The following is an 18,675-nucleotide window of genomic DNA, read 5'->3' as shown; positions in this document are numbered from 1 at the left end:
ACTGGCTAAATAATTCTTTTAAAAACTTGTTAAATATTTGCCCTTTTAACTTGTTTATTTGAGCATCAGAGCAAAAGATTTCAAGGACCTTTGTTGTGGTCCTTGCTTTTAGAATAATGAACATTAATTTCTGCTATTTCTTACAACTCCTGGCAAAAATTATACTCTGAATAGTTTTATCAATGCTAAGTACGCCTTGCCTTATATTTGTTGTAACATGGCAGTCTTTCTCTGCAACTTGCTCATTGGCTAGCCAATCCCTAAAAGGGAATCCACAATGGCTAGAATTTAAAAATTAGAATGCTTTTGACAACCACTCCATGACCTCAGATTCCATGACCACATAAATCTGTGTGGGTAGGAACAATCTCAACACTGCTGTCAGTCCAAGCTCTCTTCAGAGAGCTCACTTTTCACAAATTAATGGATTCCCCCAACACATTAAACAGTTTAATGTCAAAAAATTACATCATTCACGCTTACTATGCTTTTAAACATTTCTTCTAAACAAAGCTTTAAAGCAAAATGTGCAATCATTAAATGTATGTAAAAGGTTGGTTGCCTGCACACCTCTAGAGAAATCACATGTACCAGTCCAGCCCACTAGGAGGAACTTTTGCCCTCCAGCTCCAAATGTGTTCATCATTTGAATTTCATCAAATTAATTTCCTCTGACTTCATCAGCTGAAGACAACTGTGTGCTTTATGACTGGAGAGGCCAAGCGGAGACACAAAGAGAATAACCTGGGCTGAACACGTCATCCATTCCCACCCTTGCACTATGTAAAACACATTATTTGCATTAGCCTTCTTATCCCTTTGTTTGCAGCAAAACTAGTCCCGTATTTCCAAGGAACATTTCCTCCACTCCCTAGTTTTATGCTGTCACTGGATCTCAATCTTATCAAGTGCATGAAAACCAGTTTATTTTGGTACAGTTTATTATTCTAGCAATGGCATCTGTATTTCCTCCAAAGCAGAAGCTATTTCAGTACTGTATTTTATTTCAATAATATTTTCAACACTTTTTTTCACATCCATGGTTATGAAGAAGCTTAGTAGCACATGTCTTTGAAAATGTTATCACTTACAAAACACACAAATTTGTAGATATGACACATTGGGATATAAACTAATCTAACAGCCAAGCTATAGCAAACATGCATTACTCTTGAATTCATTTTAACTGTATTTCAGTCCTTAAAAAGCAAGGCAATGCTTCTACACTTGTCATCTGGCATCTTATTATTAGATATCTAGTATGCAAATGTTAGGACAGCTGAATTAGATATTCAAAGGATGTTTCTTTCATAGCATGCAGCCCTTTTCCATATGTGAATTTCATGCTGGTTTCATTCATGCGCTGTTTTAGTAGATCATTTCTCTTCAGCCAGCAACAGCTTTATGGCACTACTGCATGGGCAAACCCAGTATTTTACTTCTTTACACAGCACTTTAAAATATATATAAATAGTTTTACAATTATGTTTTATTATTTTGGAATTGTAATTTGTAATAGATTGCTAGAGGTTTGATTAAAAACAGGTTATCTTTGCTCTGCTTTGTACTCAGGCAACCAATCTATTTGCCATTCATTGAGCAATACTTCCAATATAAAAATAAAACTAGTATCTATCCAAACTGATCTGACTGCCTCTAACAACTATAAAAGAGTGAAAAAAACCAGCTCTAATTTACAATTGAGTTTGAAAAGATCACAGCATTGAAAAATCAGAAGGAAAGTTGCACAGGTAACCCTGTATTTGGGCACTTCACACCTGAATCCGGCCATATCACCTTTCAGAAAACTTCATCACAATCAGCTCTGAAGATGAATTATTATTATCCAGTGTAAGATATTATAGGAGCCCTGAGCCACTCATACACATGCAAACTATGCCTTCCAATATTCAGAACACAGGTGTGTGATTTTAAACTCATTCTTCCCAAAGGACAACAACACACAAGAAAATGGCAGCAAATTCTCAAGTCAAGCATCTTAGGCTATTTCAGTCATCCTTGCTGATGCAGCAAAGACACCGAGAAGAAAGAGAACTGCCTCATAGTGAAAGCAAAGCAGTTAAATGACCACAGAGAGCCACATTTTATAATTGTCATTGTTCTTTATGATCTGGAGATTGTCCGCCATTATCTCTCTGACATTTGCTTAATTGATGGTGCTCTACTTGGTAAGGGCCACAGCATTTTCTTAAGAGAAGCAAGATTCTATTTCCCCAAACTGGAACTTTTATCCATATTCACGCTGAAGAATAAAGAAGTGTTATTCTTCATTCTACAATAAGTAAAACTTCTGATAGCTGCAGGAAATCAGGATTCAAAGTAACATGATTTCCAGGGAACAATCTAAGTTTCTTGAAAAGATGACAATCTAGTTTATAAGTTTTCTGGAAGACAATCACCAGATTGGCCCAGATTTCATTATAAAAATAATTAAGATTCTCAAAATACTGCTTATGCATTCAGGCAATCTGCAGAAAGCATCTCTGAGCAGATTTTGCTTTTGCTGCATATGGAAAACTTCACATCTGTTAGTGTATGCTATGACAGTTGTTATTTTAGCAGTACAGAACAACTGCATTTAGGTTATACTCAGTACAAGTCAGGAAGAACCCATCCTTCAATTCTGTGTCAAAGTCAACACTCAAAGACAAATGCATCTGTATTTTAATAAGACATGGGATCCTCCCCTTTCTGCACGGAGTCCTATAAGTGTCTTAACTATACTTCAACTCAAGAAGTTGAAGTATACTTCAGGGATACCTATACTTCAGGGATAAAAAAATCCAGGAGAGTATTAACTAAGCTTCATTTTTTTTTACCAGAGAATAACACTTATGGACTATTTATTGGTATAAAAAAACTGTAGTTTACGAATATTGACAATATTCCAGATGCTCAAGTAACCTCCCATATCTATAAACTCCACCTTCAACTTTTAAAATCATAATGAAAATGCAGTATAAATCAATCTGACATAAGGACTAATTATGGGAGCCCAACTAGGAAGTGTTTTGGAATACCACTAGTTTTAAAAGCCATTTACAGTTAAAATGTTACTAAATAATTGCTTTATATAAATGACACTTTGTATGGAAAGCCAAACAAATTGTAACAGCTTGCTTCTCCTTGCCATTATTCTTAGGTGAATTTATTATAAGTTACTAGAAGACATGGAAAGTGCATGCCAGTTGAGAACTCTGTATTTATAGCACACTAAGTCAGTCAGCAAACAGAATCTACTAAAAATATCCCTGATGGTATGCAGCACACCCACCCTTTGGGGACTGTGCACAGGCTGTGGTGGTCTGATTTTGAGACACAGCAGACTAGCAAGAAAACACCCAGCTAGGTCAGCTCCTGAAGACAACGGTGATAACAGTCAAATCCCACACAACTCTCTCATGTGTTCTGTTTGGCAGGCAGACAGACACCTCGAGCCCTATGAGATTTTCCTTCCTGATCTCTCCAGGTCAATACTATTCAATTTCCATGCAGAAAATAGAAGCATGTCCTGAGTGAAAGGGAGAACCAGCCTCATTTGTTCTATGGCTTACCCTCCCATTTTTGTAAGCACCAGAAATTTGAAGCCTACCAAACAGAGGTCAAAAGCCTCTGGATGCACACTGAGATATCCTCAGGAAAGTCACGATGATCATTTACAAAGGAAAGGTGGTCTTGGGAACATAGGCAGTTGTTTATGAAATATCTATCCAGATAACAGACAACAAAAACCACTTTCCTAGATGCTTAAAATACGCATTTTTGGTTTTACTCAGGTAGTTGTGGTTTTACACTAATTGTTTTCTTTTGATTGGAAAGTTGCATGTCTTAAAGATGCTCCAAAATAGAAACTCAGAGCACTCAATGATTTCTCACTTTCTTTTCACAGGTTAAACATCTGCAAGAACAACATGCTCCATTACCACAGTAGATGAACACAATTGGTCGAAATGACCATACACCTCTCCTGAAACGAATTAAGCCATTAATGGGCAGTAGACACACTGCAGAAAAATCTTGAAAGTAACATAAAATTGGTTGCACGCAAATAGCAAGGAAAACCTACCCAAAAATTTTCACAACTTTATTCAAAACTTAAAAGTTTCCTGCAAGGCTGAAAGAGCCATTCAAGAACATTTTAATGATGAAGTTTTCCACGAGAAGCTGGCAAGAACAGGGGAGCAGAACTACCCAAACAGAGGCATAGGCAATGTGTTTTAAAAATAGTTTTGAATTACTAGCAGCAACAAAAGGCTTTCTTTATGAGACAAAGAAATTACTTGGGAGGTTGTTGGAGACTAGTCTGCAATTATATGACAGAACATGAGGAGAGACACTGCCAGAATATCAGGGTTGCATAGGTATCCAGAAGACATTAAATAAGAGGAAAGCCTTTGTTTGAACTGGCACTGCAAAGGTTCAATCAGGTATTATCACTACCTTGATAGCCAAAAGAAATATTTATATATGCCATTACAATTAGGCTGTTTCCTTTCCTTCAGACGGTTAACTATTTACATTTCTCCCACAAATGCAGTGCTGCCATTTTTTATTACTTAGCTTCTCCTAAACCCTTTTGTTGACCAAGCAGGAAGAGGGGAACAAAGAAAAGAAAAAAAAAAAGAAAAAAAAAACTTAAAAAAAAAAATAAAATAAAAGCCTTTCAAAGATCCCCTATTCACCTCAGCCTTTACTTCACTGCCCCAAGCTACTCATCATCACAGGGACCAGTCTCCAACTGAAGGAAATGAAAGATTACTCCCAGGGACTTCATGAGTGCCATCAGAAGACTCAAACAGTAGTTCTTTTAGCTCACTTGTCCAAATACTTAACATTTGAGACTATAAGCACTCTCTTGACTGAGCTGGAGCAGGTGGCTGGTGGTGTTAGACTTTTTGCTACTTTTTCTTGTCCCTAACTCAGGAGGGTTTACACCTTTGCTGCCAAACCAGGAACTGTATATGGCCCACTGAATGTACACAGGAACAGAGCAGCCCAGCTAAACACCGGAACAGTGAGACTCTGCAAAGGGACTGGATTCCTCAAACTCATCAGTCAGAACAGACCTTCTAAAGCTCATTATCAATAGATTTATCCTTGGACTGCTCTCCTAGCACAATAGATTTTTCAATCTGTGTTTTGGGGAAGGGGATGCTAACGTATTCACAAAATCCCCCATATCTTCAGAGACTGCAAGAGTGACTCTCGTCTCTCACTTCGGAGTCAACTCAGTGATATAGCTGAACATATCTATTCCTTGCCCCCACCAGCCCAACAGTCCCATTACAAGGCACACCTCCCAACCTTTCTCCCAGTTCAGGGGGCAAAGACCTCAGAGTGCCCCTTTGGCTGGCAAAATGGGAGCAGCATTAAGTCTGAAGTGTTTCAGAGTTTCACAATTTCTCAAAACAATAGTACTTGTGTCATACTGGAAGAGAAGTGCTAGGAAGTGACTAAAAGACAGTTGAACCTCAAAAATACATCCAAATGTATCATATAACTAAACAGATCTGATGGGAAACAAAACAAGATGTGGCCTTCTAGGCAGTTTGAGAGACATCTAAAAAACTCTTCTGAGAATTCACATAATTCTTCTACTGTTATCATCTTCCCACAATCCAACCACCCTCTATAACCTGCGGCTTTCATAAACATTCATTTATCTAATGAAGAACTCATTCATTACTTGTACTAACTATTATCACAAACAGATGCTACTATAATATACCTACAAGGTTCTACCCATACTGTTTTATGAACATTCAGTAGCTGGTGATAAATCCTGCACTGTAAAGTACTTAATAAAAGAAGTCTGATCATTATTTGGCTTAAGAAGAATGTAACAAACTTCCTTCTCCTAATAAAGTTGAACAGATGCAACCTTATTTCCAAATCATTACTCCTAATCTTGACATAGGCATGAAGGCTGTTAACAACTGTATCTGACAACACTATATATTTAAAAATCTATCTGTAAAAACATCATATAAAATTGTATATGGCCATATACAACACAAACTGAGATTCTGTATAATACCTGTACAGTTTCTGCTCAGTCACCTTTAAAGAACTGATGTGAAAATTTTTAAAACTCAGTATGTTTGAGTTTCTGCTATCTTCAGCTGAATTTTTATATATTACTCCCTAAGAGACTATTAATGACAAAAAAGAACAAAAGAAAAAAGGGTTTAAAGGCATTGTTGTCTTACAACAACAATCCCAAATTTGAACACCAGAAGGACACTTAGACTAGGTGTTTTTGCCAAGAATGCTCCCAGTCATGACCACCCAGAAACAGGAACATAAACATGAAGAGGATTCTAAGGAGCTGTCAACACTTTAAGTGATGGATATAACACATCAGCAGTTATTCAAAGTAAAGGCCATCCCAAAAGTCCATTTTTAGCTGAACCAATTGCATCACTGACAAAAACAAGCTACATTGTAACTACTGAGGTAGCTTTGCTGCAGTGCTGACAAATATGTAATCTCTAAAAACACAGTGGAAAAACTAATGTGAATCTGGCCCCATGGTCCTCAGGGCCAACTCTGCTACACATAACAGAAGGTAGGAATATTTATTTTGGGGCTGGAGGAGAGGGGAAGTCCCATTCACTGAGGGACAGAGCAGGGAAACTACCGGTCAAAATTCCAGATAAGTGTTATCACCTCAAAGGAAGCTGGAACTTGGCACTGTGTTGCAAGAAAGCTCTTGAATGTCACGCACAGGTTTGGCCTCTCTGGGAGTGCCATAAGATCTAATGGAATTTGGGTCTTGTTCTACTTAAGGCCTTAAGCCTACTTCAGGCATGCTCACAGCACAAAGTTAAACACACATATATTTTTTGTGAGACCAAGGCCCTGATTATTGAGTGAACTGAACTCCCCCTGAGATGACACCAAGCTACACAGCAGTATTTACTCCACTGTATATTGTTCATAAAAGTGCCTTGGCCTGAGGTCAGATGGGAACACAAGACCTTCACAGTCAGGAAAGGCTGTTAGTACTACAATTCCTACTAAAGGAACATAGCTTCAATAACTGAACATACTTGCCAATACATTAACATAAGTTTTATATTCTCATTCAAATGGTGTATTAACATGTTTAGAATAGATTTAAGCATGTTACACGAGAGGGCTAATATTTATACATTATTTCAGCATACAAAACAGCTCAGTAAAAGTGACAATAGAGTGTAATTCACTAATGGCAAATTAATGACAGTAATTTAACAAATGCAACACCCACGTGGCACTGACTGACGAAGCCAAGCAGTATACCTAAAAACATAAAGAGCTGGAATTTGGTTCAACTTACAGAAGGTATTCTTGTTCTTTTTTTGTTTTTAATTTTCACAGAATTGCTATGCTAATCCTCACAATTAATTTTGGCAGTTTTCAGGATAAAAAGAAATAATTCAGCTAATTTGCAAGTTACAAAACAAGGGAGGGGACTTCAAGCATGCTCAAGATACGCAAGATAAATGCCAGATACCACACCTAGACAAGCTTGAGCTAGTTACTATCAGGACAAAAACAATGCTTCAAGTCATTTTTCAGAATGCTGATGCTATTAATGATCTCCAGTTGGGCTACTTTTTCCAAGCATGTAATTATTACAAGGAATCAAGAAAATAAAAAGCATGCAACTGGAAAACGATGGCAACACTTAGTGGGATGTGGAGTAATGTACCATCAGCATCACAAAATATTTAAATTGAAAGAAAGAATAATGCTTCAAGTGAGGCCTTCTTCACAGGTGTTGTAGTGTTATGATTAAGCAGTTATTCATCCCGCTAAGATGAAGACCACACTGTGCTTATGTGGTTACAAGATAGCCATGAATGTGTTTAATTCTTCACTAAAAATCTTACTGTGTCTTGAAATTTGCCAGTTATACTCCTGACATATAGCAGTCCTTATTTATTTGTGAGTAAACGAAGACAGTGCCCCTCCTGGCACTCCTCCTGCACCAGTAAAAGCAACAAGTTTTGCATCACTCCAAGGACAAAATACAACACAGTACAGCAATCAAAAAATGATTACATGCCATAGAAAATATCAAATTCAGAGTTATTCTGAAGAGACCCTCCTGCATCTGAATACAGCTTCCTAGGTTATTAATCCTCATCACTTCGTTTATATTTAATCCACTCCCTCCTAGCACCAAAGCAAGTTATAGTACAGTGTTTAAGCACAGAGGGGGAAAAAAACGTTTCACCTCTGAGCAATAATTGGCTACACATTCTAAGGACCCCCTCATGCTTAGCACGAGCTGTACAATACTCCATGATAGCACATCCTTTCATCACTAGAAGACACACATGCACCTTCTTCCCCCTCAAGGTACTTTGATGGTGTAATGAGCATCCTTGCAACAAAGCACTCCTGTCAACCAGCTTGGTACTACGAGAATAGTTATTATTTCTTTCTTAGAGTTAAATATTATTTTATTATACTAGAGTTTGACAGCTTTCTGTTAATGTTGAACCGCTGGGACGAAGCAGTTTTAGATACAGGAAGTAACAGCTATGTCTTGTCTTGAGGTCACCACGCCAGAGGCAGCAGGCCATGTGACAGAAACCTCGTGTACCCTGCTAGGGTCAGGCTGCAGACAGCTCTGCTGTGGCTAAAAACCGGGTGAATTACAGAAAATGAGAAAGCCAACCTGCTACAAATAGTATTCACAAATGGATTAATAAGAATAAAGACACATAGAAATTTCACAGTAGCCTCTTGTTTCCCCCCCGAAAAAAAAGCTTTGGGGAATTAAGTTTATATAGGTGTATATACTTATATATATAAATATATTTGTGTGTATTAAAAATGTCAGTTGAAGAACACATGCATTAAAAAATAAAACTTGCGCATTGTTTGACCTATCCGAACAGCCTTTAGAATGAGCAGTGTTTAAAGGAGCCAGCAACTTTGAACGCAGCTGACAACTAACAAGATGATTTCCAACTTCAAGGTAAAAAATACAACCAGCAAAACGCTCGTCCTATTACAGCCCAATTAATCTCGGCAGCGCAAGACAGACAAAAAAACTACAGCGTGCTCCACGTTTAATGTGCTTCTCAAAGGGCCTCAGCTTCCTGGTTATTTTAGAGTCTAGCCGAGTGTTCCTCCTGCCTCAAGAGCACATGTGCCCGTCCGCAAGGCTACAGGGTGCCGGTGCTGCAAGCCTGTACTCGAGCGGCACGGACAGCTATCCGGCTCTGCTCACCTCTCAGAGGGTGCATTAACAAAGAAACTTACTTTAACTTCTGTTTTTCTGTATCGACTTTCTGAACAGAGAACCCGAGAACTAAGAAAGAGGAACAAGCATCAGCCACACATTAATCAGTGCCTAAAGAGGGGTTTGGTCCGATTTTAGAATAAACGGCGGAGACACATGATCCAATTAAATTCTAATTATGTAAGTAGTAGGCAAGAGTATTTACACAGGCACTGATTACAGCTATTAGAGTCTAAAGACGCCGGCCGGAGAAGCTCCGCTTCCTCCCTGCCGCTGGGCTCGTTTCATTTTTAACCTCCCCTTCCACAGCTCTCCTTACAGACAATAGGAGACGCCGCACCGAGAGCCCCGTCTCCAAACCCGGACGCCAGCCTGGAGGAGCCGCAGCTCTCCTCGGAGTGATGATTCATTACCCGTACCACCTCGGAGCCGGGGAAAGACCCTCCACACATCATCCCACCGCCCGCAACCCCGGCCCCGCAGCGCCGGGAGAGGCAGCGAAACCCTCTCGCCCCGCCGGTGCCCCTTACCTCCGAACAGGTGCGGCGAGAGGTGCGCGGGCAGCGAGCCGATCACTAGCCGGGGCCCGCCGGAGGAGCCGCCGCCGCCGCCGCCCCCGGCGGGCCGCTCCCGGCCGCCCTCCTCCGGGGTGCTGCTGACCGAGTCCTGCGAGCCGTAGGGGCCGCTGCTGTGGGGGATGTTGAAGGCGGACTGCGCCGCCCGGGCTCCAGAGGCCGTGGCCCCCCCTAAGGACCTGCTCCGGGGTGCCGACCCCGCGGCACTCCCCGCCGCCGCCGCTCCTCCGGCCGCCGCGCCGCCGGGAGCGGCGTGAGGCGCCGCCGCCAGGTGCGCGTAGCGCCCGCCGCCGCCTGCCGAGCGCCCGCCGGTCCCGTTAGCGCCGCCGCTGCTGCTGCTGCTGGAGGAAGGCAGATCCCCGCCCGAGTACGCCCGGGTGCGGCCATTGGCGGCGGTGGGGCTGCTCTGCTTCGCACCCATGGTCCCGCCGCCGCCGGGCGCTGCCCGGTGCCCTTCGCCGCCGCCGCCTTCCCCGCGGCGCCCGAGGGTGGCGGCAGTCCGGCCCCGGCGGGGGCGATCCGAGGCGCGGGTCGCGCCGGGGAGGGGGGAGAGGGAGCGTCGGGGGAGGGGGACGGGTCGCTCGGTGGGTCGGTGTGAAGAGGGGAGAGCCGCCCGCCGGGATCCGGCTCAGCTGGCGGCCCCGGCACGGCCACTGCTGGCGGGTCTGGGGCGCCACCATGAGCTGCTCGGGACGGTGCTGGCTCCCGCCGCGCGGCCGCTCGGCCCCGCCGCCGCTGGTACTGCTGCGCCCGCCGCCGCCGCGACAGCCACCGCCATCCTCCTCCTCGTCCGCCGCCGCTGAGCCCTGTGCGGGGCACCGGCGGCAGCAGCGCCGCCGAGGCCGCTCGCTCACCCGCGGCGCGCCGTGCCCGTGCCGAGGAGGCGGGAGGGGGCGGTCGCCCCGGCGCAGCCGCTCCTCTGCCGTGTCGCCATGCTGGGGGCGGCACCAGCGGGCGGGATGGGGAGCGGTTACGGCGGGCGGGGGCCGCCGCCTCGGCTCTCCCCCCCCCGCGCCCAGCGGGAGACCGGCCCCCGGCGGCGGCGGCGGCGGCGCAACGGGCCGGGCCCGCCCCGCCCCGCCTCCCGCGCCGGCCGCTCCTCCCGCAAGGTGCGGGACAGCGCCAGGTGAGGCCCGCGTGGCCTCCGGCCCCGCTCGCCTCGGCAGGAGGGAGAGTTCCCGCGACGGGGCCGCCGGCGGGACACACGCACGCACACACACACACGAGGGGAACTCGCTGTCCCCTCGCCCGCCGGCGTGTCCCGTGGGCTGCCCTCCCCCCGGGGCAGCAGAGAAGAGCCAGACCGCCGCCGGTGGAAGGCGAGCGGCCGTGCTTGGAGACGGCCGGCGGCGGCCCCCGTGTCCGGGCTCCGTTCGAGCCCCGGCAGGTGAAGGAGAGGAGCGGGGGCGGCTCGGCGGGGCGGGCAGGGCCGGGGTGGCGGAGCGGCGGTGCCCTCCTGTGCCCTCCTGCCGCGCCGCCGCTCGCTTCTCCGCCACTGCGGCTCCAGCAAACGCCCGGATGCCCGACCTCGGCGCTTGGGGCGGCTCCCGGCCGCCCGCCTGGGCCGCGGCTCGGCGGGGCAGTGGGGGAAAGGGCCGCTTGCCCCATTTGGGGGCTCTCCCGGGTCGCCGACTTCCAACCCTGACGGTTTTCTGAGAGTCTCTGTTCTCCGAGAACCTGGATGTACCAGGAGACATACAGAACTATCAGGAAGCAGGACTAGAAGGACGAAAATCTGACATCTTTGGTTCACAGGTGATACAGGAAAATCCTGTATACCTCAGTCTCTCACTCAAAGTCACGTTTTTTTACACGAGGATTAACTAAGCTGTAAATTTTCTCCCAGTGTGTAATATACCCGTGTGGATAGCAGGCTCAGTTTGATCATGATAAAACATTCAGAAACAAAAAACTGGTTTGTGTATTGTTTGAGACTGTCACATACATTGAATTTATATAAACATGATCCCTACAGTCGGTCATCTGAGGAAAACTGCTTGTTTTATGGATTTTTGCCTGCTCTAAAATAGACTCACCATGAAGCAGTGCATCAGGACTCTCCATCATACTGTCTCAGCAGAGATTCCAGCTACATTCCTTCCTGTGTCACAGTGGCACAGTATATCCAAGCTATGTTATAATTAATACCATAAAACTGATCCAAACCTTAATTAAAATAAAAAGCATTATGGAGCACTACATTTACACTTTGCCATTTACACTGTGCAATCTTTGATGCTCCTTCTCAGATGTGAAAGGCCTTCTGTTCCACCTCCTTTTGCTCCTGTGCTGTGTCTCTTACAACTGCTTGTGGCATTACATTCTGGCATCACTGCAGCTCACAGCTGGGTCTGCAAGAAGAGGTACCATCGTTGGGGGTGACACAAGAGGGTACTAGCCATAACTCTTCATTCCAACACCACTTTTCTGGATAGCTGACACATTCTGTGCATACTGTGAACCCCATTTAGAGAATGCTGGTGTAAAGTGTTTGCCCGTTTCAGCAAGAGGCAGTGATTCCACAGCTGTCTCATGAAGAGTCTTTTGTGTACTGGGTGTTGGGCGGACAGCTGGGGTCGATAATCTGCCGTCCCAAGCTATGTCATCCCCACTTGTGAATTATAAGCTGCAGTCTCTGCTGGCAGTGGTAGATACTCCAAAGCAGATCAATCATGAGCACTTTCTAGTTCAATTCCCTGCAGAAAGAAAATCAGTGTGGATATGCTGTCTGCTCTGCCACCACTGGTTACTTTTTAAATGCTTCTCCAGCTTCAGCCAAATCTCTCAGAGGCATTAACAGGATAGAAAATAAGTGGTTATGTAGAAGACAGAGATTCTAATGTTCCCACAGAAAGGAAAGCTACCATAGGAATTCCTATCCTGCTAGATTCCAGGAATCTGCTTGGGCAAAGGATGTTGCAAACATGACTCATAATTTCTGCTGCTCACAGAATGCCTGTGGCATGTTGAGCCCTATTGGAGCAGGGTTAGAGGGAGCATGCTCAGAGTTTTATGTCGTTTTTAAAATTTCCACTACTGAGTATTAGTAGAGCTGTTCAGCTGCTAGAATAAACAGCATTTTGAAAATAGTACACTGCTACACAGTATCACAGCACTTTCTGTATTTTTTTACAGTGGATTTAAGAATTGAGCAGGTATTAAATACAGATCATATTTGACTGTGAATACTATTTTATTCAATTTAGGATTAAATTATGAAGCCTATGGTGGAAAAAAAAGCCCTACAAAAAAGACATCCAGTTACTCAGTCTTACAGTCAGAAAGTTACATTTAACAGCATAGGATATTTCACAGAAAATAAATCACAACAACAGGACAGCCTGTATTCCCTTCCCCCCCCACCTTTTTTTTTTTTTTTTTTTTTTTTTTTTTTTTTTTTTTTTTGTAGGCTTCAGTTTTTGTTTTGCATCTAGGACATATTTGCTGCTCTCTCACTATCTCACTATCAAGTGTGAGTCTAAACAAGACACATTTCTCAAATAACACATCACACATCTTCAGGAAAAAAAGCATGCCACGCCTCTGAGCCAGCTTTCTCCCCTCAATTCTTCCTGGTCTTCTCTGAAAAATGAATAGAAACTCTTCTAGATATGAAAATTTGCTTTATATAAGCAACAGTACAGTTAGATTTTCAAGCTAACATTTTTTCTAACAAATGTCTATTAGCTGTCTAGTTTTTAGAGACAAGTATCTGGCACTGTAACCTCCACCCAATTTGTTCATTACTACACTCCAGAAGTAGTTTGCATAAAAACTTTGTAAGTTACAAAAGAAAGTCACCAGAGATGAGAAGAAGCATTGAAGAGAGAAAGTAGAATATCTTGCTGCTACAGATTTCAAGAACTCAGTGGAAAAGCAGATATTTATATAAAAATTAACTTCTATAGGTGTATATGGGTGAATGCTGCTTTTGTTCCCATAGAAACATATCTAGGGAATTGTAGTCATACTTAAATAAGCACTACTTGTTCCTTGTCCAGGATAGTGGGAAAAAACTGGTTTAGACAGGCAAATATACTCGCTGTTCTTTGTTACAAGCTGCATACCTCCTGTTCAGTTCTGGTTGCACCACCTTGTCTATCAGCACATGAAAATAATGAACTTGATTCTTGACTGGTTTCCTTGAACATACCAGGTGACAGGTGTGCCCTAAGCATACAAAATTAGGTGTAAATTCATAATATTGCACATTTTGGAAAATGTGTGCTGATAAATGGAACAGGGGCCTGCATTTTGCTTGACAGAGAGCTATGAAGACAGATAATTTCCCCTCTCCCCTGCTGCCCCCTTCTTTGATGGCTTTTAAAGGGACACTGAAACAAGGATGTAAGCAAGGTTTCATTACTGACAGAAGCATCTGACCCTGAACTAATAAAGCCAGCCAGAGTTTCATTCTATTCAGAACCAGACACTTTTTTTCTGAAGGAGAAGTATTTGAAAAGTAATGGGATACCCTTGTAACATACTGCTTAATTTTATAATAAAAAGTGTGGGCTTCTAAAACCTTCTAAAAAGGTTTAGCCAACTAGATTTTGTGAGCAGGTACCAGGCTAGAACTGCACATTGTGACTGGAAGAGGTCAGTGCAGTTTTTACATTACTGTGTATTTCATCTGTCTGAAAGAAATAGCTCTGCACACCACTTCTGCACAGATAACTGAAAATAGAGAATTCTGATGTGTTTAGTTGCTCATAGGGAAAGCAAAACAGAGCTGTTTTATACCCCTGAAATAAGACATGTAAAATGCACATGCCTTATATCTATGTCTAGAGTAGGCCATCCAGCAGATAAGGCTGTTTTATGTTCACATCTATACACTGAGGGAAATAGGTCATATATGATCCCTCTCAGTGTGACTACAAACAATACATAAAGCTATTGTAGGAATCCCTTTAGATAGATTTTGGTGTCAGTGATGCTCCAGCTGCTGTCTGGAGTTTTGATAGATGCAGGAGACCCCATTATCCAGATTTAGATTTTTATTTGCATTAAATAACTATTTGCACATATTGATGTTAATCATATGAAGATTAGGGCACATGCTTGCACTGACACATGAAAAACAATCCTGCAACATGTTGAGATCAATCTTCATGGAATAAAAAAACCAAGCTGCTTGTCAAACTCAAGGTTTGATATCTAAAATTGTTTTGTAAATGTGTGGTAATGCTCACAAGGGTAAAGAGGTTCACCCTTGCTTTATAAAAATTCTGTTTAAAGCCTTCTATCTTTTGTTTGAAGTTTATGCTTTTCTGAAGTTTCTATCACACTGCAAACAATGTGCTGTATTTTGTACTCTAGAGTTGCCTGTAAAGAAAACAGATGCTCACAAAGAAGATAACTTAATCTTGAAAATAAACTGACATTTTGACTGGACTTATTGATTGACCATTTTGTACATGAAGAAATACTTGGAAATAACATACTTGACAAAATGGCAATTTGTGCTGTGCACTTCATTACCACATGCTGTAAAGTAGTACTTTAAGAAATATACTTCAGTCCAAGATTTGTCATAGAAAAGGGTATTCACCCAAATAATTTCTATGCTGTCCTGCACTCACAATTGTATTATCATAGCTGTTGAGTACCTATGTAGGTAACCAGAGGCAATACCAAATGCTATTCATATGAATTTGCCTTTTTGCTACGTGATCAGGCCAGTACTGTTAACTGGTTCTTCCATATGCTGTATTAGTTTTACTTGTTGGTGGGGGTTTTGTTGTTATCAGCTTTGCATTAATCACCTCTCTGTGTAGTTTCCTGAACCTTCATGCAGTTACAGCCCCGCCCCCAACCCTCATTTTTATTACATGCTCAAGAAGCAAGTGAAGACAAATAGCTGCTTAGGCTATGCCCAATTCTGCACTGGAGAAATCTGCACCATTTCATTAATGAAGTGACGTCAATGCGTGTTCATCTGGGCAAGGCATGATACACACATCTGTGGGTATGTGAGTCTGGGGTATACAAGCTGATATATAAAGGTGCCATCCAGCTCATTTTTCTGTTTCTGTGACTTCCAAGAGGGGGTGGAGGACAAACTAACAGATGGGAAGCATGTTTACTCTCTCTTGTTTTCAGATCTTGTGTCAGTACCCAGCAATGCCAGCTGAGTGTGCATTTGAGAGTTGGGGGAGGACAATTGATCACCTTCAACTCCCTTTACTTGGGCAGGGGGAAATAATGGTAGTCTTTCGAGGTATATCCCTGAATTACACTAATTTGTTTTTCAGTGCAGGGTAGGACCACAAAATCCTTCCGCACCTAAAAAGGCAGCTGGCTTAACAGAGAGCTTTACCTAGAGCAGTTCGTGATAGTTAATAATAAGGCAGACACTTCAAGTCATGACACAGTGAGAATTACGCAGGTAAATCAGTCTTCAGAAGCTGATTGCAGGCAAAGCACTTTTACAGGATACATCTTTCATTATTGATACTAATTCTTTGAGTGCCAGACATCTACAGAAAGAGGTAAGTATGTGGAAAGCAGTACTACAGAAAAATAACAGCGAAAAATGTAGGAATGAGAGCAGGTGGTAGAGCCACGTGACATTAGATTTGCCAAGTACAATCTGTATTCTCTCAGGTTTTCTATTACCTACCAAATATTACCTTAACTTCTCAGAGCCCAGAAGAAAAAATGCCATTGTCCTTATTTTTGCACAGTATTTGCTAATATTTTATATGAATTTTTAATTGATATTCTACAGCCCCCTACTTGCAGTCTGTTACTGATAAGTCTAATAATGAGAAACAAAAAACACATAGGAATGTCAAGCACAGCTGCTTGGGCAGTCACACGTGTCACAGTGACTTTGTGCAGCAGGAGTCAAAGGGACAGTAACAACCATAAAGTACAATAAAAGCTAGGCACACTAATGCATGTATCAGGATAATACTTCATTAGCTAATGCTTAGTGAAGAACACAAAGGCATGTAACTGGATTTTTCTGAAGGCCTAGATCACAGCTACAGCAGTACCGGGTCAGGAGGATGTCAGAGAGCTCCACGCTCTGCCAGAAACGTTTTCTGCCTCGGCTTCTGTGCATCATGCCTGCTGGAAACCAAGCATGAGGGTGGTGTAAAAGGCTCCATCTGTCGTGTTGGCTCAGATCCACTCAACAGAAGCCAAAACCCATGAATGTAAGAGATGAGAAATCAGAATTGTGAACCCACTTCCTCCTCTCTCTGCTTTGCCTTTCCCCAGTTTGTACTTCTCCAGGAGCAAGAGGAGCTGTGTCTTGTTCTATAGATTGCTGCTTGCAAAATGAGGTGAGTCAGGGTTCATCCATCTTCCTCAGCCTTCCCATAGCAACATAGGGAATGAGGGACTTAAATTTCTTAAAGAAGCAAAATGTTTTCTGAAGAGTGGTAAAAACCAGTCATTTCATCACTTGAGAAAGCAAACATATACTTCCTGGCTGGTTGTTCTGCCCCAAGCTGGTTTCAGTTCAATATTCAGAAAATGCCAGGCAAATAGTAAATTAAGTGCAAGTTAGAATAGTCCTTGTAACTGCCTAGTGTAGCAAAACACTCCCAGATGATGCAGTATCTTTCTAGGAAGTAGGAAAGCAAAGACTCAGTCTTGTCAGTAGGTTCTTTTTGAGATAAGTACTCTTAGTTGCAGGATTAACCATTCCCATGGACCACATGTGCAATGCTTTCTTAGCAAGGTCACAAATTATCAAGACAATTCAGGACCATTCTTTATTATTTTCTAAACAAAGCTTTTTCCTCTGGACTCATGGTAACTCCTCTTTCACTCAGTCATGATATGATCACTAGATAGGGTCCTTTGACAGCCATATTAATCCCAATCAAGGACAGAAAGCAGTTCTATGCTTTCCACGTGGAGTTTAAACAGCAAAAAAAGATCTGTTTTGTAGAAAGCATATAATGAGGCTGGAGAGGCTTGGATTCATTCTGGATAGCAATTCTTTCTCTGTTAAAGAAAACTTACGGAGCAGTCTGGTATTGCAAGTCCACACTGACATCTAGTGCTGAAAAAATTGCACTAGCCAGTGAGGAAACAAAGAAGGAAAAAGGTGTTGGGTTAGGAATGAAAAATCTAAAACTATAGCAAAGCAGCCTTCCTGCTTTATGAAAATACCTGGCTGTTCATGGGTCTGTTCTGTGGGCAGGAGCTGCTCTGTCTCCATGAACTTGGGTGCTGAGGGGGGATCCCTTGGAGAAATGCACAGGATACAGGGTCTGACAGACAACATAGCTACTCTGACTGCTCCTGAAACTGCTCTTGAGGTCATGAGTTATCTTGAGTTGTGACTTACTTTAAGTTTGTTTTGTAGCCACTGCTACTGTAGGAATTGGTGCAGATCAACATAGCTAATAGAGAACTGCTGCCAGTGGCCCAGTGATCTTGATGTTACAAAGACTTTAGAAGATTGAAATGTTCTCGCCTTCCAACCTGAGAAGAAAATTTCCTGGTACTTTGGAAAGATTCCCTCTCTAAGCTGTTTCTAGGGAAGAGGAGCTTTTTTTTCTTTTTCAGTGGTTTTTAGTTCTTGATGTTCTCTTACCTAATATTTCAGTACAAAACATTCTCATCATTTTTACACACACACAAAAATTTGCACTTTACAATATTTGATTGTGCCTTTGTGGACAAGCAAAGATTGTAAAACAAAATATTTGTGATTTTTTAAATTGTAATTTTTACCTTCCGTGGGGAAGTGAAAAGTAATAATAATATACAGAATAATGAATGTTTTTCAGTGTCTTAGCTGCCAACACAGCTCCTTCCCTGTCACCAGGGAAATGGTGAGATTAAAACCATGTGCTCTGTATGCTTCAGAAG

The 18,675-nt window shown here is 42.8% G+C and overlaps 1 protein-coding gene and 1 long non-coding RNA gene across 3 annotated transcripts in view; one reads left to right on the top strand and one right to left on the bottom strand.

The window, feature by feature from the left end:
• ZNRF2 (zinc and ring finger 2) overlaps positions 1 to 10,932 on the bottom strand; it is a 55,186-nt gene extending 44,254 nt beyond the window's left edge. The window contains exon 1 of one of the 2 annotated variants that reach the window (XM_068205779.1): positions 9,793 to 10,932. In XM_068205779.1, coding sequence (XP_068061880.1) covers positions 9,793 to 10,258 — 466 coding nt within the window. In that variant the 5' untranslated portion in view covers positions 10,259 to 10,932. The remainder of the gene's footprint in view (positions 1 to 9,792) is intronic. The other variant, XM_068205789.1, reaches the window with a different exon arrangement.
• Positions 10,933 to 13,409: 2,477 nt separating this feature from the next.
• LOC137482903 (uncharacterized) lies at positions 13,410 to 18,357 on the top strand. Its single transcript, XR_011004261.1, has 2 exons — positions 13,410 to 16,228; positions 18,167 to 18,357. It is a non-coding gene; the product is annotated as an uncharacterized lncRNA (long non-coding RNA).
• The last annotated feature ends 318 nt before the right edge of the window (positions 18,358 to 18,675 follow it).

Source organism: Anomalospiza imberbis, chromosome 1, assembly GCF_031753505.1.
Source record: "Anomalospiza imberbis isolate Cuckoo-Finch-1a 21T00152 chromosome 1, ASM3175350v1, whole genome shotgun sequence".
NCBI lineage: Eukaryota > Metazoa > Chordata > Aves > Passeriformes > Viduidae > Anomalospiza > Anomalospiza imberbis.
The sequence above is the reverse complement of the archived record's forward strand: the minus strand, read 5'-3'. Positions and strand labels throughout refer to the sequence as shown.